The sequence below is a fragment of the Atractosteus spatula genome, chromosome 2 (genome assembly GCF_055471065.1).
Source record: "Atractosteus spatula isolate fAtrSpa1 chromosome 2, fAtrSpa1.hap1, whole genome shotgun sequence".
NCBI lineage: Eukaryota > Metazoa > Chordata > Actinopteri > Semionotiformes > Lepisosteidae > Atractosteus > Atractosteus spatula.
The window spans coordinates 74,475,163-74,499,272 of record NC_142707.1 but is presented as its reverse complement, the minus strand read 5'-3'; the positions used below and the strand labels follow the sequence as shown (position 1 = coordinate 74,499,272).

At 35.9% G+C, this 24,110-nt stretch overlaps 1 protein-coding gene across 14 annotated transcripts in view; it reads left to right on the top strand.

Moving 5' to 3' along the window:
- The first annotated feature begins 6,464 nt into the window (after positions 1-6,464).
- The window catches only part of ptprk (protein tyrosine phosphatase receptor type K), a 241,830-nt gene continuing 224,184 nt past the window's right edge, over positions 6,465-24,110 (top strand). For all 14 annotated transcript variants that reach the window (XM_088929190.1, XM_088929173.1, XM_088929122.1 and 11 more), the window contains exon 1: positions 6,465-6,656. In XM_088929190.1, the coding sequence (XP_088785316.1) occupies positions 6,584-6,656 (73 nt within the window). In that variant the 5' untranslated portion in view covers positions 6,465-6,583. The remainder of the gene's footprint in view (positions 6,657-24,110) is intronic.

The following is a 24,110-nucleotide window of genomic DNA, read 5'->3' as shown; positions in this document are numbered from 1 at the left end:
TTGTAAGATGTTCCACCTCACTTTTGTATGCCGACTCATCGTTGTTGATCAGCCCAATAATAGTTGTGTCATCTGCAAACTTAATAATATGGTAGCTGCTGTAAGTGGCTGTACAGTCATAGGTGAACAAGGAGTATAGCCTAGGATTGAGACAGCAGTCTTTTACGGAGCTCCAGTGTAAAGGTGCCATGCTTTGGGTGAGGCGGTTTCTGTGGTCATTAAAAATCACAGTGCATTTCTCAAGAAGAGTAGGGGTGTTAACCCGGTGTCCTGACCAAATTTCCCTTTGGCCTTTACCAATTATGGAAATCCCCATCTATGAATTGGCTTTATCACTCTGTTCTCCTCCCCACTGATAGCTGATGTATGGTGAGTGTACTGGTGCTATGTTTCCCGTCGCATCATTCATGTGGGTGCTACACATTGGTGGTGGAGGGGAGTCCCCATTACTTGTGTGAAGTGCTTTGAGTGGAGTGTCCAGAAAAGTGCTATATAAGTGTAATTATGATGATGATAGTAGTTCAGGCGGGTAGCTACGTCAGCATGCATAGGCTGCAAAGGAACAAGTAATAGGTTTATTCCATGCTGAAAGATGAAAGTTTAGTTCACGGCAGTAAAAGCACATTTACTTGTGTCTGAGAATATGGTTGTTGTAATTATATGAGCCCAACAACACCAATGAGGTAGACCATAACACTTTATAGTCAATGTGTATTTTAACTCTGAAGTTATTAACTCTTCTCCTTGTAATCCCTAAATGAATAAGCAGCATTTGTATTGCAGCAGATCATTTCACAAATATATTCTATTACATTTGTTATGCATGTTTTTGGTGTTATATCAATAAACTGAATGGTCAGAATGTTATGTTTGATTATTTCCTAAAAGTCATCAAGTCACCACTCTCGCAATTTACCTTTACAATTTCTGATTGTTATAGTAAATAAAAACCCCACAACACTACATTAGTTCAAATTAATTTAAAAAACGCAGGTAATTTTTATAGAAGTTTTTTTTCAGCAGTAATTGCTCAAAGAGTACTGTGCATTTTATTTACGTGTAATTTTTATACCAAATTTAAATACTAAAATGTTTTAGAAACTATTAAAGCTGTTAAAACCAATATATTTATTTAGGCTTAAATGTTAAGGTAGAAACAGATGTTTAGATGTCTGTCCTGAATCCTTTTGGAACAGAAGGTTTCTTACATTTAAATTCACAGTTGGCTTCTTCAGATTCCCCTGTACATTTCTCCACTCATGTTGTGTTCTGCGTGTTTAAATTCTCCAGCTCCTGAAGTTGCTGTTCATCCCTCACCATCGTGTTATCTCCTCCATATTTCATGACGAGCAGCACACACTCTTTAAATTCTTCTGATGATTATCCCCACACCATCACTCTACCATTTGAGCCAGATAAAAAAAAAATGCAGTTGAACTCATCTAACCCACTTGACTGTTCAAAAAAAAGTTTTTTGCTTTCTAGGGTAGCTTTTGGCAAATGCTGTTCTTTTGTTCTTCTTGAAGACTGTGCTGATGAAAGGTTTTTCCTCAGCAACCTGCCTGCTGAATCCCCCTTCTTTCATTTCCTTCTCACTATTTGTGCTGACAGATTAACGCAGTGTTTTTCAACTTGCTCCAACACGGGATCTTCTTTATTTGTCAATATAATAGAGTAACTCCGTCATAATGTTTTTATTTATAATAGGAGAAACAAATATTTGCAATTTTATAATTTCATGAAATTGCAGCCTGACTGTAATCAACACATTGAATGAGATATTTTCAGAGCATCTGTCAGGATGCACTTGATCCCCCATGAGCTGCAAATTGTGGTGATCAGATATGTGCTTTTTACCACACCGAATACATGATTATAGTTAGTCTAGGTGTACAATGGACAGATCACACCTTGCATTATTCTGAACAAAGACCAGAGAAAATGCTTTGTTGCCTTTTATGTCTAGCCATTCTTGTAAAAAAACATGTATATTCTAAAATAATATAAATGTTAAAGTGCAGCTACTTTCACTCCGTTCTAAATGCAGGATAACCAATTAATGGACCCTGTCAATATTCAACTGTCTTAATAGTTCTGAATTATTCACAACAACACTCAAATAGAGTACTGTATAAGAGAAACAAAATGTATTTTTGCAACATTCAAATTAAATATAAAATTTGGAAAAAAAGGCAAATCACTGCTTTTTACAATCTTTAAGATTTACTCAATGACTGGAAAGACTGAAAAGCTTAAAAATAAGTGCATGTGTAAAGCAGATCAATTCAGATTTTGCCAATGTGAATTTGTTTATCTGTATACCTCAGTATAATGTGGCCTACAAAACCTGAACATTTATTGAACTTAAATGGTATGTAAATTGATACCCCTAACCCCCAAATCAAATATTACAGGAGAAGAGATTCAAAGGAATAGTTATACATTTCTTGAATTAGAATGTCATACTTTATTCCCAAAAAGTGAAATCGCTTTATTTATTTTTTTGTGGAAACTTTTCAGAATTAAAAGATAGAATGCATTTTTGACTATGCTCAAGTGCTTACAAGTTGATTGTTGATACAAATTGAGTAAAATGTAGGAAATGTTTTATCTATGTATAAAGAACTGAATATTTAGCACAATACTTGACAACTGAAAAATACTAACTGTAAAACTGCAAATTAAACAAGTACACAAAAAACTAAAAACTTTTTTTTATAATTCCTTAGAGATTGCAAATAAAAAATAGCATTCAATAACTTATGATTATGCTAACCTCTGAAGATGGACTATGCTTATAGTGGCACCAAACCAAAAGAGGATTGAACTTCATCTTCATGATATTATTCAGAACAACACCATTCTGATGAATTAAACAAGATGAGTTTTTAAAGAAATCTTTGTGCATCTCTTTTGTCAGCAGGGAAAGCATTGAAAGATTCCTCAGGGACATTTCCAAGACTTCAAAAAAGCCCTTGAATTAATCATTGGGATAGTATTTTCAGGAGAGGGGTAGCTGAAGCAAAAGGAATACAATATTTTAGAACGTTTTTAAAAGTAGTGTCGAAAGACTGAATAATCAATACTTTACCAATGTATGCTTTTTGTGTGTCTGAAGCACTGAATCTCAGACAACAGAGTTCTTTCACCTAACATAAAAATGTCATGTTACATGACGACTGAGTAAAAAACTTGTATTTAAGAAGTAATGCAACAGGAACATATGGCTTATAAAGTAATGTAAATGAAAATGTATACATTTCTATATTCGATGAGAACTAGATTCGGTATATGGAATTAGATTTTTTTACTATATTTTATGTTAATGTTTAATTGTATATCAAGGTAGCACTTGATTAATCCAGTCTCACGACATAGGCATATAACTTGAACTACTTCTCAGCTAATCCATGTACTATAACATACTCAGTCTTTTTGTTTGAGCTTTCAAAGGGTGTGACTCATTTGTTTGTTATACCAGGTGAAAACTGGAGCAAATTATCATAACATGGCAGTTTGCCAAACATTCGAAAAAGAAAATGAATAGCTCATTGCTTTCTTGTTGTTGTTAGCGCCTCTCAGGACATCTAACTTCTACATTAAATGTATTACGTAACAACTCATATTCCATAAATTTGAATATTATTAATACTAATAGTGGTCATTAGTTACAAAAGCACAGTAGTAGAGATAAGGACTCAGCAAAGAGATAAACATAAGACTGTGTTTCCAAAAAAATGATTTTATTTAATTCTGTGTACACAGCCTCCAGCCCCCTCCATCTCACACAATTTATGTTCTTAATACTGCATGGTGAAAACCCTTTTAATAAGCTTCCGCTACCTTCACCTCTCAGAGAATGTATACAAATAGGCCTTGTTGTAAAAGAAGCTGTTTGTGTCAGTTGTTTAGGCATTTTTCCCATTCCAAGGGCCAACCTGCAGCCTTGAGCTTTGCTAACATATTCGCTTTGTTGTCTTTGCTTGGTTTTTCAATTTCAAGCCATCATGTTCTGTCAATATTACCTGCCATTGATTCTCCCTCAGTGACTTCAAGACAGAAAGCATGAGGGTAATTTCGTTGGCGCTGCAAGGTAAGAGCTGACTATAAACTGTCCAATTTTTTTTTACTTTTTAAATCGGCACCTTCTAGGTTTCCCTTCCCACATTTCCTTTATCTGAAGGCTTGACAAGTTCTTTGATTTAAAATGTTTACAGCACTGCCCACAGCCTGAGCGCTGATTCAAGCCTTCAGACCCTTGTCTGCTTCTCTGCTGGTTTTGATAGCTCACAGACAGGTGTGCCACCATGGTGACTAATTACATGAACACATCACGTGCAGTCATGTCACTCTTCTGTATCCTTTAGACTTTCAGTCTTTATATGACTCAGACAGGTAAAACATCAACAAAAAAGTACAAGTTTTGCAGCTAATTCCATGTTACTGTGCAAGAGAATGATTCATCCTAGATATATTTAGATTGTTTCTAATATTCTACAAAGATACATTCTGCTATAACGTTTGCTTGATTTGCTTATTTCTTTAAGCAAAGTTTATTCTTTTTAATGTACTTTAATTTATATAGCTTTGTAGAGTTTATAGACTCTAGAAAAGTATTTGACGCAGATTAGTTTTTTGTGAAACAATCAGCTCTCCAAAGGGCACCGTGAAATATATTTTCTATTTAGGTGAGGCATTAGAAAACTTATTGAGCAATTAGTATTTATTATTCAGTGATATCCTCTAGGTGAACCTGTTAAAGATGTAAAGATGCTTAAGCTAGACAAGAGCTCTGTTTTGTTGTTGTTTATTAAGCAGGGTGGATAGTGCTATTGATGTTTTCAGTATAAGTAAGAATACATTCCTTATGCATTACATCAACATCAGAACAAAAAAAACACTGAGTTTATAAGGAGACCACATAATGTACACAAATGTTCTTACAGATTACTTTAAGATAAAAATTTCCTTTTGAAATTGTTTATCTGTGTAAATGTATATCAAATCTAACGAAACTGTACAAGTGCCTGTCCTCGTTCAGTGGTCAAAACAAGACTACTGAGTATATTTAAACACATCCCGCTTAAGGTTTTTAAAATTAATTACTCTTGTAATAATAGATTCATACTGGTTTTCAGATCTGTTAGATATTCAAATATTTAGTAGGTTTATATGAAACACAGTAAAGAATTTGGAAAATAAAAGCCAAAGTCAGTATCTGTATAAATTTGTCACTGAAAGCTTGTTTTAAGCTCACAGTTTCCTTTTTTAAGGACACAAACTTGAACCTCTGCCAGTTTTAAACAATAATTGCATTCAGATGTAAAATTTGGGCACAGCTTCTTTATCTGTAAGTATTTCGAACATAATCACTATGATTACAGACATGGCACAGAGCAATAAGAATGCCTGGTAATCACAATACATAGATTTAAAGTAGTAAATCATAATAGCCCTATCCCCACATGTTGACAGTACACCTTTTTTTCATTGCTATGTTTTGAGGCTTCAGTTCCTGTTCCGTGCAATTCTCCTCTGGATGTGTGTCTTTTAATAATATAATAAGTATCCATCAATAAATATCCATGATACGATAACCTGAAAGGTAAATGTTTGTGAAAGAAGAAAATGAATTACATGAAATTCTACTGTAAATGTGAAATAATATATATGTGAAATAATACTATACTAAAGTAATAATGGGAAGAGAAGGTGTGGTGGTGCAGAGGTGAGCATTGCTGCCATGCAGTACGAGAGCCCCTGGCCCAGTTCAGGACCTGGGGCACCGTCTGTGTTCCCCCGGTGCTGGAGTGGGCTTCCCCTCACAGTCCAGGGATAGACGGGTCACTTTACTGGCTGCTGGGAACATCGGCCCTGTCACTGTCATGTGCGCGCGCGCTGCAGCGGACTGGTGTCCCATCCAGGGCGTGGTCTGCCGTCGCTCATTGCCTTGTGCCCAGGACCTGTATTGGATGCAGTGGCTAGAAAATGGGTGGATGGAAAGACAGTGGCCCTCAAAACTATAATGATGTCATATTTTGCTGAGTGGTGGGATTTCAGCTGATGCATGCATCGAATTAGCCACACTTTGTTTTCCCACTAGTACCAACTTCTAGTTGAAAACCTTGAGTTAAAACTACTTTCACCTTACTTTTATAATGTAAGGCTTTAAACTAGTGTCCTTCCACTGACACTGACATCACTGTAAACGTGTTCTACGTGCAGTCTGCATAAACAGAATTGAAAGCTAAATCTGCTGTAGCGGAATAAACTACGCTATTCAGTTTAAAAAAATGTGAGAAGCTGCTGTGGGCCCTACCTGAAATTCCTGTTTTGCTGAAAACTTTCGGGGGAGTGGCAACTATCAGCCAGAAGAGGGAGCTTGTAATCTCTTTCCAGCCCGCGGTTCCAAACAGCAGCAGTGTTTGAATCGAGAGGGAGTGACGTCAGATTAGTTTCTCCCCACTCGCCGAGAAACAAAGTAACCGAGAGTACAGCAGTGAGAATGGAGCACAGGAACCAGCAGGAATAATCACACCTGAAAAAACAGTTTTTAAAACTTTGAAAACTGGAAAAAACAAACATGGATTCGATCGTTCTGCATTTTATATTGCTTTCTGTACCTCTCCTAAGAGTTGCGCCGCAGTTCACTGCTGGTAAGTCAACTTGTTTTCCTAGTATTTTTTTGTTTGTTTCAGCTGCGAGGAAAGTTAAAGATCGGAGTTTGGAAACGATCCCATCAAGGTGTGCTCGCCGTGGCCTTAAGAGAAAGCTGAATAAAAAGAAAAGTTTTTTTTTTCCCCCTCGGCTTACCCGGGAATCTGGATGTGATGCGTTCCTGAATAGTTTGCTCTCTAATCGTTTTCCCGGTACATAAACTTGGCTAAACGGAGATAAAGGTGAAACGAGCGACATCGTTTAAAACTTTCGTGTCTTTCGAGAAAACGTCTTCAAAGCATTTTGCAATACTTTATTTACAGTGCTTGTTTTATCCGGCTGACTTCACACAGGTTTAAGAACACGTTTCTCGGATGTTATTTCACCTGTCTGTGGATTTCAGGTGAAGAAATGTTACAACAAACGCCGAGTAACAATATTGTGGGACATGTACGGTTTTCAGTGAAACATCTTCAGTTTATTCCTGCTGTGGGTGGATGTGGCTGTTTGAAGTTAGTTTGTATAGTCTTGCAGTAGAATACTGCTCTGATCATTAGAAACTTTGAAATCTGAATATTTCACAGCGTTGCGAAGACGCACATACAGGTATACATACTTGTTTTCAGTAACCTCTTTATCCAGATAGTTTTCGACAAACTTTCTAAAAGAAATATTCTCCTGAAGTCTACAGATTTAAAGAAAACAGAAGAGCGTTTACAGAATGCAGGGTTTTGGGTTTTAGTAATGGTGAAAATCTTGTTTGGTACCTGTTGAGATAGTTCCCTGTTCTTGAAACCACTGATATATGTAGACAAGGAAATGTATATTTTTATTATTAAACAGGTTAATTGATCTCGCTCATCAAGCATGCCAGGTGGGAAAAGCGCTTGAATTAAATAAACTGAACTGCGTCGTTTTGGAATCCAGCTGCATCGGATTAATTTTGCGGACTGTAAAGCTCTCACTCCAGTTCAAATTAAAGTTTTTCGTGCCTTTGCATATAAATACATACAACGCATACCCGTTTTGACTTGGTAGCAAAAACACAGAATAGTTTTTGTTACACCGATTGTACCCAAATGCTTTGTTTTAAAGTTTTTTTAAATGCGGTCGAACATTGTTTTCTATCAACAAAGCATTTGTTACACGTATCCCTCCCAACAGTTCCTTTTAATTGCCGATGTCGACCTGTCCGATGTTTATACACCACTATTCCACCCCCTGATCTCTTCCCACCGATTATCAATGAATCTTGAAATCTTTTAATCCCAATTATTAAAAAAAAATGCCCTAATGAAGTTATGACTTGATGAATGTTTATCAAACTATAGTTACTTTTAAGAATCTTCTTGTGGACATGGCGTTTGTGTGTAGTTAAAGGTATGCCAAGTTTTCGCCCTTTTTTTTTGGTGGTAATGTCCTGGAGGGATTTAAAGATCTGCGCAAGGGGGGTGGAGTTAAAAAGGCTGTAGGGCTCTTGAAATGCTAATGTTTAACAAAATGCACACAACTTGTAGTTTAAAATCCTTTAACTAAAAAAAATGTGTAGGTTTTGTGCTAGAATCCTTTACAGTTGTTTATTTGGCATTCGTCCAATAGAACTATTAATTTGTTTTTAATTAGGTGTTTTTTTTCCATTTCGTAGTCAGTCTTTATATACATGTATTAAAAAAAGATTTTTTTTAAAATCGATTAGCATGTGTGTTATGGTATCCCTGGTGCATAGCTGAGCGGGGTTAATAAAGGGACTTCTAAAATGCCTTAATAGCAGTGCAACCACTAGGACCCCACATCTGTTTTGAATGTAACCTACATCATCAGATTACTGCGCTCTTGGGGGGGGTTCAGCTGTCGATGGCTGATTAATTAATCAGAATGTCTTAACTTTGGATTAATTACATTAATCAAAAACAGAATGAAAACCCGAGAATTATACACATTTTAGATTGATTAGTAGCTGGTTTAATTATCCTTACGTGTATTATGGAAATAAACTGACTGATCACTTAAATATATAAGCAATGCCCTGAAATTAAGTAGCAAATCATTGTGCTAATCCACGTATTATTTTCAGTTATATCAGGCTGCATTGCAAATAGGACTATTTAAAAAGGGATGTGTTATTGAGAAGCATTATCATACTCTGCATTATTTTTTTAATTCTAATTAATAGCTGGATGTGTAAAAAATAGCTTTACCTTCCAACTTTGGATTAATCCTGGAACACTTCATAAGCGATTGGACAAAGAATGTCTCTTCCAGCCAATATATTGCTGTATACGTATCATGATTTAGATCCTTAAGGAACTCTAATTATAATTGTGTTTTTTTAAAAGCCTATTATTATCACAGATCCATAGTTTGACAAAAATACATTTCAAGATAATGGAAGTAAAAATTATTTACATGTAGTTGTGTAGTTGAAAAGAATCAATAATGTGTGTGATGTTGTAGATCAAAATCATAAATCATAATACCAGAACTCTGGTTTTCTTAAATCATTATTGGCTTAACCTTTAGAAAAAATCACCTATTTAAAAAAATAAAAAGGAGTAGTTAAGAGGGGTAAATTAATGTGGCAATCATGCACTTACCTGTGGCAATCTATACGGGGAATCTCACGACAAGATAACAAGAATATAAAAATTAGTTAATTAAAAGACTATAAAAACTGAGAATGTTTTTTGGTGATTGTTAATTTTTCAGATTCAGGAGTTTTAGCTTTGCTTTGGAAGTCTTGGTTGTTTTCCAGAGGAGCTGTCTTTCATACTGCTTGCAGTCTGTGTTCAGGATGAACTGTCTTTTGTGACTTTACAGCTGCTTTTACAAGACTGCTTTTAAATATATGCATACATTGAAAAATGTGCCTTTTGCAAAAGTTCAAATTGTTTGATAGCCAAGGTTTTCATACAGGGCAAACCATCATATTCTGAATATTTCTGGTACAAGTAAAGATGAATTCCATACTGAGTTTTCTTTGCTCCTCAGCGTGGAATTAATCTCCACTTGTTCCTTTGCAGCCAACGCACACTGACGCGCCACCCCACTCAAAGACATATTTTTAACTAAATTTTGGCTTTTACTGATTATGGATCAACATTCTAATGTTTTTAGAACATTGCCATTTTGGTACTGATGTATGTGCCAGTAATCTCAGTTTCATAGATGTTAGAAAGCCAAGATGTAGTGAACAAGTCAATGCAGAAAAAAAAATCCTGATACTGATGTCAGGTTGCTTGCATTTGATACAGGTTGACATAGGAATGTTATCTTTATGCAAGGGAACAGTCAGATTCTGCTTATCGGCATTCTTATGAGCCAGTGTAATGTTATGTACAACCTCAGCACAACCCATATTTAGCTTTGGCAGGAAAAGTATTATAAAGTTCAGGAATCTGAATGCTAAATCAATACTTGACAGAACATGTTAAAGTTTTTTGTCAACATTATGGATTTTTAATGGCATCACCACACATTCAGCTAAAGTCCTGCCTAATATTACCGTGGGATTTATTCTGATCAGCATTTTGTTTGCATTTTCTTACCTGATGGTACACATTTGCATGCATAAGAGTTGAAGTAATAACATGATCATTTTTTATATCTCCTAGGCGGGCTTGAACTACCAACCTTGTATTTAAGAGATGATTATGCGAACCGATTTTGCTACTGAGATGTCATTTTTAGCAAAATTGAGATGCTAAAGACTACTACCTACTTAGGGCATTTTAACAAAAGGCAAGCTGTAATAGTGTAGGGTGGTTCACCTGAAGTTCCTTTTCAGAAATGCTATTCTTTATAATGAATACCTTATTTCTATAGAGGATAAAGTGTACCATTACTATTAAATGGGTGTAGTAAGCTTTCAGGAGCTTAAAAGAGGGAAGTCTTTTTAGCCATGTGTAACAGTACAGAACAGTAATCTACGTTTGGAGAGTTGCACCCTTGTTCTGTTCTAGGTTAAATTACTTCCTCTGTGTCTGATGTATCAGTGGAGAAGTATTGGTGACTAAGCAAAAGGCTTGCAGAAGTGTGGCATAGGGGTTATGGCTCTGGACTCCACAGTGGAGAATCATGTGCTCAGATCCCAGCTGGAAGGCTGCTTTTCTACCCTTCAGCAAGGTACATCGCTCTGATCCAGGAAATACCCTGCTGTATAAATGGCTGCTCTCCAGGTCGTCACTGAAGATAACAAATTGATCTCGATTGACTCATCTGGATAAAAGTTTTTAAAAAAATACTCAAAACCACAATTCTGTCAATGTGAAATACTGTTGAAATGCACATTCTGCATGAAGAGAGGAGGTTTTGTATGATTTTGTTCACGTGTGTGTGCGCGCCAGTAGCTAAGATCTGGTTATGCATTGCTTTTGGCAGTGCAATGCTTTGAGGATTACTGCATTATTTGTGATTGCTGCCCATCCTGGAGCTGTATTTTAAGCTCCTTTTTTTTAGACTGACTTTGGATTCTTTGTCAGAAGAGACAATAAAATCCAATCTGGAATTATTTGGTTTTTGTTTTGCCCATAATTGATAGAGTGGAGATCTGGTTGTGGAGACAAAATCAGAACAGATCCTCAGTTTTCACAGTAGCAAACCCTGTCTTTAGAAGAAGTGTCACCATAGACATACTGAAATCTAAAACTGTGTGCATACAGTATGCAACATTACCCACGAACACAATTTAAAAACCTCCCTCAATTTCCCATGGTTTAGTGGTGCTTTAGAATGCTTTATCTTTAGAGAGTGGATAAAAGTTTTCACAGATTTGCAGCCTATCTATGCTCTTTCGATCTTGGCTCCTGCTATCTACTGTCCTGCTTTGACCTTAGAAAAGGATTCTAAAAATATTTTAATCTTTCATGTTAAATTCTGGTTTAAAGTACAGTACCTTGCAAAAGTATTCAGACCCTTGACCTAGTCTCTCATTTTACTGAATTACAAAACCTACATTGAAATTTTATTCTCTGTGAGATTTTTATTTAAAAACACTGAAACTCAAAATTAATTATTTTAATGTGACATTGTTTTGCAACTGAAATATGCGGTTAAGTATTCAATCCCCACATTTTAGTATTTTGTAGAGCCTCCTTTTGCAGCAATAACAGCTTTAAGTGTTTTGGGGTAAGTATGTACCAGCTTTGCACACTGTTCAGGAGTGATTCTGGCCCATTCTTCCAGGCAGATCTGCTCCAGGTTGTTCAGGTTAGTCAGATGACGCTTGTGCACTGCAATTTTCAAATAGTGTCACAGATTCTCAATTGGGTTGAGATCAGGGCTTCGACTAGGCCATTGAAGGACATCCACCATTTTGTTCTTGAGCCGCTCCAATGTAACTTTGGCCTTGTGTTTGGGATCATTCTCAAGCTCTATTTTGGTCTCATCTGACCACAAAATCTTTTCCCACATCACAACTGGGTCACTATCATGCTTTTTGGCAAACTCCAGACGTGCTTTCACATGGTTCTTTTTGAGTAAAGGCTTCTTCTGTGCCACCCTCCCATACAGGCCAGTGTTACACAGAGCTCATGATATGGTTGCCTGGTGCACCTTTACTCCGCTCTCAGCTGCTGAGCTCTGTAGCTCCTTCAAAGTGATCGTTGCCTCTCTGTGGCTTCATTCACAAGTCTCCTTCTTGTTCACGCAGAGAGTTTTAAGGGACGACCTTTTCTAGGCAGTGTCTGAGTGGTTTGATGTAGCTTCCACTTCCTGATAATTGAACCAACCGTGCCCTCTGGGACATCCAAACACTTGGATATTGTTTTGTACCCTTTTCCTAATTTCTTCATTTGTTTTACTTTATCTCTTACCTTTTATCTGTATTACTTTGGAATTCTCTTTAGTCTTCATTTTCACAGCTGTCGTTCAGATTCACGACCTGAATAATGATCCCTTAACTGTGGGGTTTTTATCCAGAAAATGTGGCAGTTATTTTAATGATTCACAGGTAGAGGCCAATTGTAAGGCAATTGTGTCCTCCTTAGGCTTTGAGCTTCCACAACACATGGATTGAATACTCATGCAAACAGCATATTTCAGTTTTTTATTTTTCTTAAGAACATTTTATAATATAAAACAATGTCACATTAAAATAATTGAGTTTCAGTGCTTACAAAATAAAAATATCACAGAGAACCAAATTTCAATGTAGGATTTATAATTCAGTAAAATGAGAAAATTGGACAAGGGTCTGAATACTTTTGCAAGGAACTGTATTTCTCACCAAACAGTGGTGGAGGAGATGTAAAACTGTGTTTTACCAAATATCTAAACTAATCCTTTCTGAAATGTGATGGATGGTTTTGGTTGGTTAGATTTGATTTAAATGTGAATTGTTAGCAATATGCGAGATGGAAATCTCTCTGGGACTCTTGATGCGAGTGTGATATTTGCCATTGACATTCTCTCAGTTCAGGGAATATTTTGACTTTGTATTGTCATTCTTGTTTAATGCTTTTGGGGTTATTTTATGGGATGCAGTTTCAATATTCAAATTGCTGCATAAACTAATCAATTCAGAAATTCAGTCTGTATTTACCACTGAAAAAAGAGGACAGATCTCTCATACATGAGCATGCAATTTATTTTATTCAGACTCATTTTTAACAGAACATGATTTTATTGAAGACTTGGAGTAAATGAACCAGTTGGTACACAAAAAAAGTTCATTTATAAACTGACATAAAGGGTCAAATGATATGGATGTTGTTATTCTTTTAGTTGTCAGAGCCATATTCCATTTTGTTATTTTAAAGCAAGGTTTCAATGTTTTTACGCTGCTTGATTGAAAGTACTTTACCAGGGAACAGTCCCAGCTTCACACATTCTACTGTGAAATTCTGAGTGTGACAACTAATCATTTAGCGAAGGCACTAACCTTTGCAAGCCCTTAACGGTACTCTACATCTGCGTGGACCTTATGTTGAACACCGCAAACTGAACCAATGAAGGTGTTTGTGCTAGGGGTCATACCAAGTCAAAACATGTCCACATATTTATGCGTGAGTATGTCTTTGTTTATTTCCATTAGGTCATGCATTGTGTCATACACGTCTGTTGATGCTCTTTTTTTTAATACTCCAGTTGTACTTCCACTGAGGAAAAGCCAGTTGTTTTGTATTCTGGTCATGTGTAACGGGTCCAGAGCTGTTTGTAAAGTGCTTGGTCTGCCTCTATTTAAAAGTCACTCATAACCCCCACCTCTGCTGCTGTTGCATCATTTTGACATTACTTTAGCTTATATTGCAAATCTATGGCTGTACTATAGATGCTACTAGTCCAGATTCATTTTGCTGTTAATAGTGTTATTTTGGAAGTCGGTATTTCTCCAGCTGTAAAAGTACAAAATATATTAGTGAGCTTGCTGTTGTTGTGTTTTGAATTTTAATAGGTTTGGTTGGAGAAAAATGAGGATTTTGAAAGTTTAGTCAATGCAAATTAATGTTAATAATATGCTGTAGATCTTTTTAATACTGACTGCACGGTAACTCCCTCTTGTTTTTCTAGTGATGTTTAAACAGTTACCACCTGCTGGTTGGGCAGACAAATGGCCTGTCACTTAGTTTAAAAAAGAAGCACAAAACCTGAGTCTTCTTGTACACTGTTAGATTTGCAGCTCTTTTTAAAGTGAAATAACTGGGCCAGTACTGTACCACTCTACTCACCTTATACTGTACATTTCCTTTTCCCTCACTCAAATTTAGCAGTTTATTAAGAGCAAATTTTAATACCTGTTAGTTTTTTAACCCTTTCACTGTTTTTATAAGACTTCGAGTCTTCACTGCATATTAAAGCTGCTAGATACTTCACTCCAGCTTTAATTTACACTTTTTTTCCGTCCCTGAATTTATAAAAAAAACAGGTTATCTGGCTTTGATTACTGTCAACTGTACCAGAAAAAAAGGAAATAAGAGAGAAATTAAGTCAAACATAGTATATCCTTGGAATCTTAACTGGTGTCACCTCTGGGGTTCACCAGATCTTTCCTTTGAGTGACTCTATTCAAAAAATGACCCGTGGATGAAGTAGGGCTGCTTACTTGGACATCACACTAGGTTGGTGGTTCTGTCTTGCTTTCTTGGGAAACCTTATTGGTGCAAACTCTCGCTGTTCTGGTTTAAACTAGGCAGAATAGATGCTTTAATATTCACATTCCCAGGCTCTGTTCTTACTCCACATATGGTGATCGTTAGACATGGGTATCCATTGTTCTTCCTGGCAACAAATGAACTGAGACAAGGATGTTTATTTTGAATGGCAATTGGGCTGAATTCGTGCAAAGCCGTTATTTATAAATTCTTATTTGTTCTCTGGATGGATGCTGTCTTTTTTTAAGTTGGAGCCCAAATTTTGAAGATGTAATCTATTTTGGAAGTTATGTGACATTTTAATGAATTTATGAGCAGTTAATAAAGAAGAACCTCATGTCGCTTGAGATGAAATTGGTGCCGGAGTTTAAACGCATGTGATTCAAAGATAGAAGAAAAGCCAGCATGCCTAAAAATGCAATCTTTAAAAAACAATATCAGCAGGGCGAGAAGAAAAAGGTTGGCTTGTGGCGACCGTGCCTTTGGCACTGCTTCCCCAACGATACATTTGAACTCCACCTAATCGTTTAAGACATCAGTGGCTCGTTCCATCATGTTCATATGGAAATCCATCATTAATGCTATATCCTAAAATTAGTTACAGTATAGCAATTGGATTTTACTGGATGCGGTAGTTCAGAATTAAAAATTCTACATCATTTAAGGGTACACTAGGAAACATCAGTATTCAGATCTTAATATCCTCAATTTTAATTAGTTATTAAATCTTACGTTAAGTAGTTCTTAGTATTGACAGTTGTATTGTTATTTGTATCATTTGTTCATCAAGCTTACATACCTGACATGTTAGCCTAGATGTTTTTTGACTTGTTGTCAGTAGCACTTTAGTTTTAGCTTATTGAAATTCAGAATACTTCAATGTGGAGTTCAGCTCTTGTTTGTCAGTGACATCATTTACATCCAGCTGAGAACTTTGATAGGGTCAAGTTAACACAGCAGGTTAACAGCATTTCATAACAGCCAATTTATAATAAAGAAATTGGGATGGCGTTTGTAGCTTAGGTGAAGGTTAAATAGCAGGAATCCTGTCGAGGAGGACCCAAATCTGATTATTGGAACTGAATTCTGCTTGTCTATGAATAATGCCGTTGTTCTGTCTCATGCACCATTTTCAAATGTTATTTTTTAATGTATTTTTATGGAATAAAGGAGGTTTTATAAGACAGCAATTGATGTGATAACAAATGTAATATTTAGACTTTTTTACTATTTTCTGCAAGTAATGTATTTTTAATGGAAATGGAAACTTCTAGGAGGTTGTTGAAATTAAAGAGCAAAAATACATCTGGAGGGGTGGTAGCACATGCGAAGTCCAGTACAAGTGTGTATGGATCTGTGTATATATTAAATAAAGAAATCTCTGTTGTTTTTCCATAGAGTCCAATGAAATATTGCTCCCTTTTGAGACGTATAGTAAATAAATGTATTGTAGTTAATTAACATACATTATACAGTAATGGGCTGTAATCTGTCATTTTCATCCATTTTCTACAACTAACTGCGGGGTGTAAATGCATTTTCTTTTTTCAGATTAAGTGAAAATGAGAGGGTACAAAGGTGCATCTAAACAAAAAATGTATGCTTAACATGTAAAATTGTATTTTTAGTAACTGCATAGTACTATAATTTCTGATTGACTGTACAGGTAAAAGACATTTTAATATAAAAAAAACAAAACAACGATGGACCTGATCCAAGTTTGAAGTGTTCCCGAAGACACTTGACAAAGTGCGGTCCCATGTGTTTCTTCAGAATCGAGAGTGAAATGTAAAGAAAAGGGAACCATCAGAAACGACATGCAGGCAAATGCATTAATAACTGAACAGGTGGCACTTCCTTACCTGAGTTAATAAAACTGCCCTGACCACGTTTCTGTGGCAGTCAGTTCAACACTCCTCTATTTAGGCATTGCCATTGTCTCTGTTGCGTTCTTTGGTGTGTCCTTGACTTTCAGATTAGCATTGTTGATTTCATTGCTCTTCTTTACTGTAGAGGTGCTGGTCGTTTTAGTTGCTATTTGGTGCCCATACTGACTGTATTCTGTCTCGTCTTTCTCCTCTGTTTTGCATGCCACAACAATGTGTTGGTATCCCAGCTTCAGCTGGCATTATTTTTTGTTGTATATACATGTTACTGTAAATTTTATATATTAGTGTTATCGCACAAATGCATTTAATGAATGTATTCTAAGTCACCCTGGAATAAAATGGAATTCCACAAACTGGAAGAGTAAATGTACTGGGAATGGATCATCATGAAGAAGGTATAGATCATTTCAAGTGAAAATGCTCTGCTTTAAGGGATCAACTTTCTGTATGTCTCACAGTGCACCCTGGGCAGTTGTTGGTTATTCTGTAATGTATAGTTAAGTTAGTAGCTCCCTTTAGTTTCTTAAAATATTGGACCTTATTGGACACTTATGCGTTGCTTCATTCTTAATATTTTTTTCCCCCACAGAGATCAGCTGATTCCTGACAGCAAGGATAGTTTCCTTTTAATGTTTTTTAATGTCTAAGTTATTTCAAGATCTTCCCTTTGTGTGTTTTAAGTTCTTGTGATGTATTTCATGATCCCATTCCAGTATTCTACAACAGGGGTAAGCAGCCTTTCAGAAGGGTTCCTACAACTTCCTTCTCATGCTGTGCACTGTTCTACTATTGTCTACGTTAGTTCAGGTGGGGAGCTGCATCAGCATGCGTAGGCTGCAAAGCAACAAGTAATAGGTTTATTCCATGCTGAAAAAAAGAAGAAAGAAAATACAGCGTTTTGGCCGTGGAGCCTTCTTCAGGTGTGGAGCCTCCCTCACACCTGAAGAAGGCTCCACGACCAAAACGTTGTTTTCTTTCTTCTTTTTTTTCAGCATGGAATAAACCCATTACTTGTTCCTTTACTATTGTCTACGTTTGTTTCACATAGTGACAGGAGTATATGGGCAGTTAATAGAGGAAAATAATTTTGGTTTCACTTTCTCTAGAGATTATTTATAGAGTGGCATACTTAGGTTTGGAATACAGGAGGAATAGGTAGCTTATTAGAGTGCAATATTCTTGGATATTTTGCAGCACATATCCTTTTACAATACAAAGGTTGATTGTCTTAGGACTAAATGCCCATATCATCATACCACATCCATTGTTAATACTGGACTTGACATGAGAAAGATTTAAACTTGATTTTTGTCTTAATGAAAACTTAATTTTGGGATTTTCACATTTTTCTCTTGTCGAAATGTATTTGATGACAGTCATGGGGCCCTGTCATACAATTTGGGATTTCTGCAAAATAAAGCAGAATTCTTGAATCTAATGCCTCATCATTTTCCTGTGGGAATTGTTTAAAAGAGCAGGTACCATTTTTCTTCTTATTTGACTTAACACATATATTGCATGTGTTAAATACAAGAGTTTGAGTAAAAGAAATAGGCCCTTTGGCTGTTGCTAGGTGTAGGACTAGTTTTTGTCAGAACAGGAATACTGGGATGCTTCCTCACATTTCTGTATGCCATTTATATTGTATATTATTGTATATAATACCTGGAAAAGTTGGCAAATAAAATGAAAGGTAAGCAGTACCTGCTATTGAACTATTTCTCCTAAATGAATTTAACTCATATGGTAGTGATGATAACTATGCAAACAAACCAGTGATTAGAAGACATTAAATTATCGGTTAATTGATATTTCAAGGTGCTGGTGTTTTTTTGTCCTGCGGTTCAGGCTTTCGTTAACATTGGGTCACATTTTACTTATGAGCCTCATTAGGAAAATGATTCAGCCTTGCTGGATTGCTTTACACTAGATTAATCAGGAAATTGCCCTTTTCCTTCACTCATTCACCGTGTTCTTACTCTGTTGACCTTGAAGTTAAATTCATGTTCAGATCGTTTTTGGTGGTAGTGGGGGAATTCTGTTTTTTGGGAAATAAACAGCAGATTTTGCTGCTTGGACATAAATGTTTCCCTTTTGTTGGTTGTGCTCAAAGCGCCCTGAAAGCCTTGCTATTGTCTGTAAAGGAGCATGAAGAAGGCAGTTATAATGTTAGCATCCCTTTTAGAGCCTTTTGGCAAGGCACAACTCTTTCAACACCTGTGGCTGCCAGTTTGAATGTTGTCTTGGCTGGCTGCACATTAAGTTCTGTTTAGTTACAGTCACTGTACGGTGTGGGGATGAGTCAAAGTACAAAACTGCAATTGTATTCATGTTTGTTTTACTTTAGACAACTCACTCACGGCACAAATGGGTGAATGATAAATTCTCTTTGGCTGAGAATTTTTCTTTTGCTGTCTCTCCTTGAATGTGTCTTTGTTTAGTCTTGCAAGTGTACAGTTTGTGCTTTTTTTGCAGTATAACCTTGAGCTTAATAAAATAGGAATTTTTAGGAGCTTACTTTCCTCAATATGTTTGCATAAATTGCTTACACGTCTCCTTATTCATGCTGCAATTAAAATATTTCCTAAAATCTACTGGCATTACATGCTTATAGTTTATTGGGTTCCTAATGTGGGCCATCCTTACCCCTAATGCTAATTAAAAGAGCACTGAGCATGAACTCTACTCTTCTTTTCAATAGCAATGGATAGGTCTAAAGGACAGTTAAACTCTGAAATAGGGCTGTCTCCGTTTCATTGTGCAACACAAAGAATCTGTGCTAAAATTTTGCACTGCATTCTTTTAAAAGTATTCCCACTTGCTCAGTACAGCATATTAAAATGTTTAGACAAAGATAACTGATCAGTGATTGAGGATTTCCTGTTGTGAAATATAAGGTCCCTTTACTACTACATTTTGAAGAAAGATTTCTTGGGTACAATGAAAGAGATGTGAAACAAGCAGACTAGTAATGTTCCTTTATGTGTATTAGCCGTTAAAGAAGTTGAACAAGTAATAGGTTTATTCTGAAAAGGTTTATTCTTTTCAGCATGGAATAAACTTACTTGTTCCTTTGCAGCCTACGCATGCTGACGCAGCTACCCACCTGAACTACTTTAAAAAAATGAAATCTTTATGAACAGAAGTTTTGGTAAAATAAGCTTTAGCCAAAATGTTTATGAAAATGTATATTTTAAATGTGCTATAAACCTTATTCTGTTGTTGCCAGTAATCAATTGCCTTTTTAAGTGAATGGAAATGTTGGGTGTGACATCTTTAAAACTTGGTTAATTTCAGTTGGTAGTAGACAACCATGTCCGCTTTTCAGATAGATCAGATAGCTTGAAATTAGAGATTCAGTGAGAACTGTGGTAGTGCATTTTGGCTTCAAAGGAATGTGTAAAGCTTAATTCCACTCTGAAAATTAGAAAGAAGAAATGCAATATTTCAGATGTTAAGCTTTCTTCAAGAGCACCCGAAAAAAGCTCAACATCCAAAACGTTATGCTTGAAATTAGTATGTCTTGTTTCATTTGTACTGAATTTTATTTAAATAATGGTTTCTTGAATGACATCGATAACTTTTGCAGTGGCTGGCAGGTTAGAATCTGCTGCTTTGCTTGCATGGTGATTTGGTAAATGCATACATTCATTTGAGCTGAGGGCCATTGTGAAAACCTGCACACCCAGTCGAGAGTCATCTTCAGCATGTATCTTTTGCGTAGTGTATTGGCTAGAGACTTATTTTGATGATTTGCCTGTACAGGTTTAATAAACATAGTCTATAAAGAGGAAATGTACAGTCTCAATTTTCAGATTTTTTTCTAGCTCTAAAGTTTTAATTGTAAATGCTTATCTCAACTAAAATAACAGTTTAATAAGTTTTAAACTTTGCTGCTGTCTGAGTTATTTCATTGTTACTACTACTCTAGTAACATTTAGTCAAATGGAATTATATATTTTCTTATGTTATAGACCCATTTCTAACAGTGGGACCCATCAGAAAGTGGGATGCTGTCAGCTAGTTTTCCTAGTTAAGGCAAAAGGCTGAGTATGGAGTTTTAGGTTTGCTTCAGATTTTAATAGAACCTAATCAATAGTTATCATTCTGAGCTAGGCCAGTAAGCAGTGTTTTGTGGTGCTTTATTTATGGTAATCTGCCTCAGCGAATTCCTAATTGTAAAACTATGCAGTTGCCAGTCTGACAAGCTGTCTTAATGAGCAAGTTGTCCGGTCAGTTTGTTTTATGTCAAGTGACAGGCACTTCGAGGGGAGGATGACAGAAAGAAGTGTTCTGAAATATACTATGGCCTGTGTCTGTGATCCATCATCTTTCATGTCATAGCTCTGCCTAGGGCTGTTAAGAGAGATTATTTGATTGATTTTGCCTTCTTGATGTATTGTGAAATTGTTTAACTAGTGTGGCAGACACTGTCTTATTGCCACCATTCTATTGGAGTTCTGAAGTTGTTGGCAGAGAAACATTTAGTTCTATAAAGTATAACTCAAAACATGGTCCTAAATATTTGATGAATGTCATTTAAGTACAGTATGTCCTTGCTGTAGAGGTTTTCTTGGCATTAAGGGTGTTTGGTGGTTTTGACTGCTGGAAGAACTGTACGTACAAAGAATTTTATTAATTTAATCAATGCAAACAGGTTCTTGAACACCAGCTATAGTGATACGATTTAATTATGGAATATAGGCCAAAAAATGGATGGTACTAATTACATAATGTCTTGTATTCAAATGATTGCCTATGTTGTTGAATTACAAGTGATTTATACACATTTTTAAAGTGAACATTTTCAATCATGATGTAGATTGTAAACCAAAACACTTCTATGCGTGGAAAGAAATTAGCAAAACCAACTACAAGTTTAATCTCTCCTGACAAAAGCTCCAGACAAATAGTCTCACTGTTTCCTCTTACTGCCCAGTAATCATTACATAAAAGCTGGTGTACTATCAACTGTAGTGATGTCAGTGAGTTAATTTGCAATATTAGCTCTATCAGTTTCTGAGTTTAAATGTTTCTACCTATTTAAAAAATATGAAGGTCCTTGCAAGATACATTGGAAGAAACTCCTTTGACAGAATAATTTACAATAGTGAGAATGAGAAAAACATGCTTTCAGTTGTTTATACGTTTTAGAATTAATTGTGTAATTTCACCTCTGAAACTAACCTGTTATACCTGTTATTTTCTGATGTTCAGCAGGAATTCATTGAGTACTGTTTTGTCTGGGAGTCAGTCTTTGAGATGCCTTAAATACAAGCAAAACAAACTTAATATTTGCAGACGGGACTAAAGTGCTATGGTGTTTTTGACATGAACATGAATAGAATGTAATAGTTGGATGTTGTACACTTGTCGGAAGAACACTGAATGCACAAATGATATAATTTTATATTCCTATAGATCTTATTTTGTATATTATTTTATATATCTTGACTATGTGATCAGAAACAGCTTAATTACTGTTTGTGAACATTTCTTCTTCAGATGTTTGTGACATATTTTATTCTAAGGGTCTGAGGAAGTTAAGACGTTCAGTTTCTGATTATTTTTGTGTTGTAGAACGGCTACTGCAGGAATATTTTTTCATTTTATTTCTGAGGTGCTTGCAATTAAATACTTGTAAGAATGTGAGGTAAGATCTTTACAAGTCCATAAAAATCAAACATGAAAAAAAGTTTCACCCTGTCCAACTTTATATGGTTTACAATATAAAACAATAACAGCAGCAAACACATGACACGGATTTACATGTTATTCAGATTGGTAGACTGCATAAAATGAATATTTCAGGTGTGTCTGCCCTATGGTCACAACATTTTGTATGTTAGGGTTGAAAGATCCAATGGCAAAAATGTTCCCTTGAAACTGCGTTATACAAAATATGGCTCTTGATTTATGACAGCTTTGAGGCTGAGCAGCTACTGATGCCATATAAAAGTCAAGTTACAAATTGATGCATGCACATGTCTTTAAATTAATATCAAATCCTGAATGCTCAAGCTGCAGATGTGTTAAAGTGAATGTCAGCAAAAACTGAAGAGAAAAGGCTGAAATTGTTTTCTGAAGGGCAGTATAATGGCACAGTGGTTACTATTGCTGCCTCTCAGCGCAGGGGCCCTGGGTTCAGATCTGGACCTGGGGTGCTATCTGTGTAGTATTTGTATGTATCCTCCAAGCTTACATGGATTTCTTCCAGGTGCTCTGGTTTCCTCCCACTGTCCAAATTCATAACAGATATTAATTGGTTATACAAAGTGCCGCAACCGCAGTCTTTAAAGCTACAACATGTGAAGACTGTGCAAGGGTCCGAATGCTTTTACACAGCGCTGTGTGTTAAATGCCATGGAAGATCACCGAAGAATGACTGTATGTATAAGGAAAGAACAGCCTCGAAGTCAAGTGACTGTACCCAGGCAATAACACTGAAAATTGGTTTGGTTTATTGTCAAGATCGTTCACTAGAAAATAAAATGAAAAATAGTTCCCCATTCTCAATTTCCTCACTTGAAGATAAGAGATCATAAGCATTGTCACTAAGGAGAAGTCATAGAGGGGAAATCTATGTCCTGCGGCAGGGTTTAATGAAGTTCTTGTTAACTCATCCACTAGAATGAACATTTCACTTGCGTGATAGATTTGGCTCATCAGTGGGGAAAAAATAAATGAAAATGGAATCGGTGGAACACAATGTATAAGAATTCTGTGGAAACCATCATACTTGCTTTAAGCTGAATATTAAAGAAGCTATGGGTAATCAAATATTAATCTGTAAGCAATAAAATAACAAATGAGAAAAATGTCAAATGTGCTGAAAGATCAATCATCCAGATCTACGTTGCATGAATGCATAGTCAGTTTAGATTTTAAGTTGGTCCTTTCATTTAAATTTCATGGAATGAAGAATGTATACTTGGATATCTAGCTTCCTAATTAGGAATTATTAATTATTATTAATTAGGAATATATTAGTCTTTCAGTGTATTGAGTCTTACTGAAGGTATAAAATGTTTTAAAACCAAAGCATTTTCCTTTTCAGTTTTTGCATAATAAATCATTCTAGATACACATAACAACCTCTCCACTATGACATGTTTTTTTTTTGTATAAAAATCAAATCCTTGAAATACCTAAGTTTTATCTGCAGAGGTTTGGAGCTTAAGTAATTTTTCCAGAGTATTATGACATAGTCTTTGTTAGGAAATAAAATATTAAAGAGAGAACAGCCCTTCCTTTAACAACACGCTAAAATACACTTTTTCCACAAACACAAGGAATATCCTACTTCTGATAGAATATGCAAGCAAATTCTTGCCTTTTTGTCTTGCATTTACTACAAAGCTCTAACAGCGAGACAAAAGCTGTTTTTCATCTATATGCCAGTATTTTTAATAAGGCAGATTACGATTTACAGAAGAACTTTCCATTATTTTAATTCTGCTTCCTGAAGTAATGCAAT